At 41.6% G+C, this 3,163-nt stretch overlaps 1 protein-coding gene across 1 annotated transcript; it reads right to left on the reverse strand.

Annotated features, from left to right (window-relative positions):
• Positions 1–899: 899 nt before the first annotated feature.
• On the reverse strand, positions 900–2,060 carry LOC121991048 (transcription termination factor MTERF15, mitochondrial-like). Its single transcript, XM_042545078.1, has one exon. The coding sequence runs from the start codon at positions 2,058–2,060 to the stop codon at positions 900–902; it is 1,161 nt and encodes a 386-aa protein (XP_042401012.1).
• Between the last annotated feature and the right edge of the window lie 1,103 nt (positions 2,061–3,163).

Below are 3,163 nucleotides of genomic sequence, written 5' to 3' on the forward strand. Positions count from 1 at the left end.
CCAATGCAATTTGCCATCCTAACACCTTGTTTGGCTTGTGAACCAAAAGAACCCAAACACTGAAAAAAGAGACCACAGAGCAATTTGATGATATGAACACAAAACATGTTAACACAGAAGCACCTCTTGAGTCTGTTAAAGAGTGCATCTATTTACCATTTTAGTTCTTACATTATTATGATTTGTTGTAGGGACCAAGCCTTCTGATTCCAGACTAACAAAATAGATTTAGTCTCACTTGTTTTTTCTTAAACTTGTTCATTACTACTTTATTCCCAACCATCCAAAGTTTGTATTGCCTCCAAAAGTTCAAAGTGGCCTTTCATGTTTCTACTCACAAACTCAAAAGTGCTATACTGTTTTAAAAGATTACAGCCATTCCGTATCAAACATGGAATACCATGTCAACTGACAAAATTCAAAAAGTATTCGATCATTTCATGCATGTCACAGTGGTTCCTCTACCTTTTATAAAAAGATATATTAGGAGACTTCATTTGACAATCGTGCAATATTCCACAACATATATCAATGAGTAACTACTACTCAAACAAGGAAAAATTACTGCATGTTCATAAAGGAAGAATGTCTCTCTTGTAGTAGAGTCACATGATGCAAGAATAACAATTATCTAACATAATAAGCGACAAATTTGTGAGCTTTTAGCCCAATTGATATGCAAAATCAAGATCATGATCCTGCGAATTGTTGAAGATATTGTTATTATCTTCATGCATATTGACATGCAAAACAAGATCATGATTGTTCAAATTCTTATATTCATGCTTGTTGGCATAAATGTTAGCTTTAGAGTTTGACAAAGGAGCAGCCATACAGTGAAAAATGGTAACATGAACCATAACTTGCAGGGGAAAAACTAATTTACGTCATTGAAGTCCCTAATCAGAAGCCATTGTGTGCTTTAAGCTGGCATAGAGTCCACTCAGATCCGGATACCTGTCCTTATAGACGATGACGTACTTCTCTATGAATTTGTCCTCGGAACTCATCATGTATGTTGTCACTTTGTAATCCCTTTCACAGTGCCCTCTAGACTTCAAGGTTGCTAAGATCCGATGTCTAGGAATCAACCTTCTCTCCAAGCTCAGGGTCAATAGTACTGGATGTGTAGCGATGTAAGAAGAAGCACATCCAACTTCATTTATCAAGAACTCCATTTTTCTCTGCAAATTCTTCAAAGACCTTCCTGCCATAGCAGGATACTTTTGGAATGCTGCAACAACATCACCCTGAGACCACCCGAAGCTCCGGAACAACTCCATTAGCATCTTGAATTTATTTGGGTGGACCATGAAAAGAGCACACAGAGTGCAATGGAACATCCCCGATGTCCGTGGCACTCCCAAGTCCTCCACGCGACTGATCAACGACTTCAAGGTATCAATTTTCTGCGATATGAACATTGGGTGAAAGCGCAAGATAAAGTTGAGCTTTTGTCCATCCACGCCGCATTCCCGAAGCAACTCAAGGTTGGGCTGGATTCTCTTCTTGATGCTGTACCCAAGAACCCAATTGTTACTCTTGAACAACTTCATCAGCGCATCCTTGGACCCGAGAAGGTCTTGCCAAAATTTGATCCTAGGCACACTGCGTTCGTGTTTGATTCGGGTGGTGAAGGGATTTGATCGGGCGAGGTGGACGTTGTCGGATGGGGAGAAACCCAGATCTTCAAAAGCTCGGAACTTTGGGGCAAGTGTCTTCTCTACGTCCAAAAGAAGACATTTGGGGGAGCAATGTACGAGCTTTTTTACTGATGCGTCATCGAAACCGTAACTTTTGAGGAAAGCAAGTACTGAGTCGGGCTGCTGCCGAGATTGGATGCCCTTGAGATGTTTCGAGGCCTCGGTGGCCTTCTTCTGGTCGAAACCACATGAGTCGACGAGGTACTGGGCCATGAACATGTGCTTCTCAGTGCTGAATGCGGCGGCGGAGGCCGAGTAAGGTAAGACGGAAAAGAGGAGGGCAGCATGGTGGGGGCGAGGAGAACGAGTGGAAGGAACGGTTTTGCAGGAGAGGGAGAAACAAAGTAGCCTCTTCATCGATCTCTCCTCCTCTATTTTGGAAATTCGATTTGAACTTCTTCCGAAACCCTAGAGGCTGGAGATCACATTTTATATTTTGTCATGTGTATCCTCAGAATTTGACAAATTTATATTTTACACTCTAATTGACTTCGCCCGATAAAGAAAATTAATGAAAAATTACATTTCACCTCTCAAAGTTTACATATATTTGCAAAAATACCTATAGATATTTTACTGTCAAAATGCCCATAATTATTTGAAAATACTTCCGCCTCAATAACTTTCTTTTAAAATTTAAAAAAAAAATAATCAGACTTAATAACGTCGAGCCGCGATGACCAACTTATCTTTTAAAAATTTAAAGATGGTATTAGAGGTGGGCTAGGTGATCTAAAGTTGGTCGAGCCCGTCATACAAGAGTTCCAATTTCATTTTGTACTGGTACATTATCAACTCACCATTTCTTATATTTCACGAAATTTTAAATTTTTATTGAATAAATCTATTTTCATTATTTATGAAATTGTTAAATTATTTATCAGTAATAATATCGAATTCCTAGACTATGGAAATTTGAGGATCATGGCGGAAAGTTTGGCCGCTAATGCGGTGTTAGAGAGAGTATTGCCGACAATGAGGTACAAACAATCGGTCCACGAATGCAGCACTAAACTGTGCTCGAGCGTCTCGTGCAGGACCTCAATCCACAACTATCTGCATTCATCGTCAACGTAACTCATATGGGTACGTCGACGTCAATGGCAAAGCCAGCCTGGGTAATCTACCCGAGCTGATCTCAGGATGTGGGCCACAAGCGTTGACGCCAACTCGTCAACATTGTCGCTCCGGGCTAGCTGCCGACGTCAACGTCGTCCTCCTGGTTAGCCACTTACGCCAATATCATCGCCTCGGATTGGCCACCCATTTTCCTCATTTTTTCCCTTTCTTCCACAGTAATTTTCTTTTTCCCCGTCGTTTGCTACCCGGGCGACAGCTGGGTAGACATGAATGTGTCTCCGCCACTGGTCAGCATGGAGGGCACGCCAATCCTGTCATGGTAGCCATAGATGATGGCGCGAATGCCAACCAATATGCCTCAAGGGGCGAGGGCCTGACCA

The sequence above is a fragment of the Zingiber officinale genome, chromosome 6B (genome assembly GCF_018446385.1).
Source record: "Zingiber officinale cultivar Zhangliang chromosome 6B, Zo_v1.1, whole genome shotgun sequence".
Classification (NCBI taxonomy): Eukaryota; Viridiplantae; Streptophyta; class Magnoliopsida; order Zingiberales; family Zingiberaceae; genus Zingiber; species Zingiber officinale.

Bases quoted from the DNA above. Each gene is read 5' to 3' on its own strand.
- LOC121991048 (XM_042545078.1), bottom strand. From the start codon at position 2,060: ATGAAGAGGCTACTTTGTTTCTCCCTCTCCTGCAAAACCGTTCCTTCC.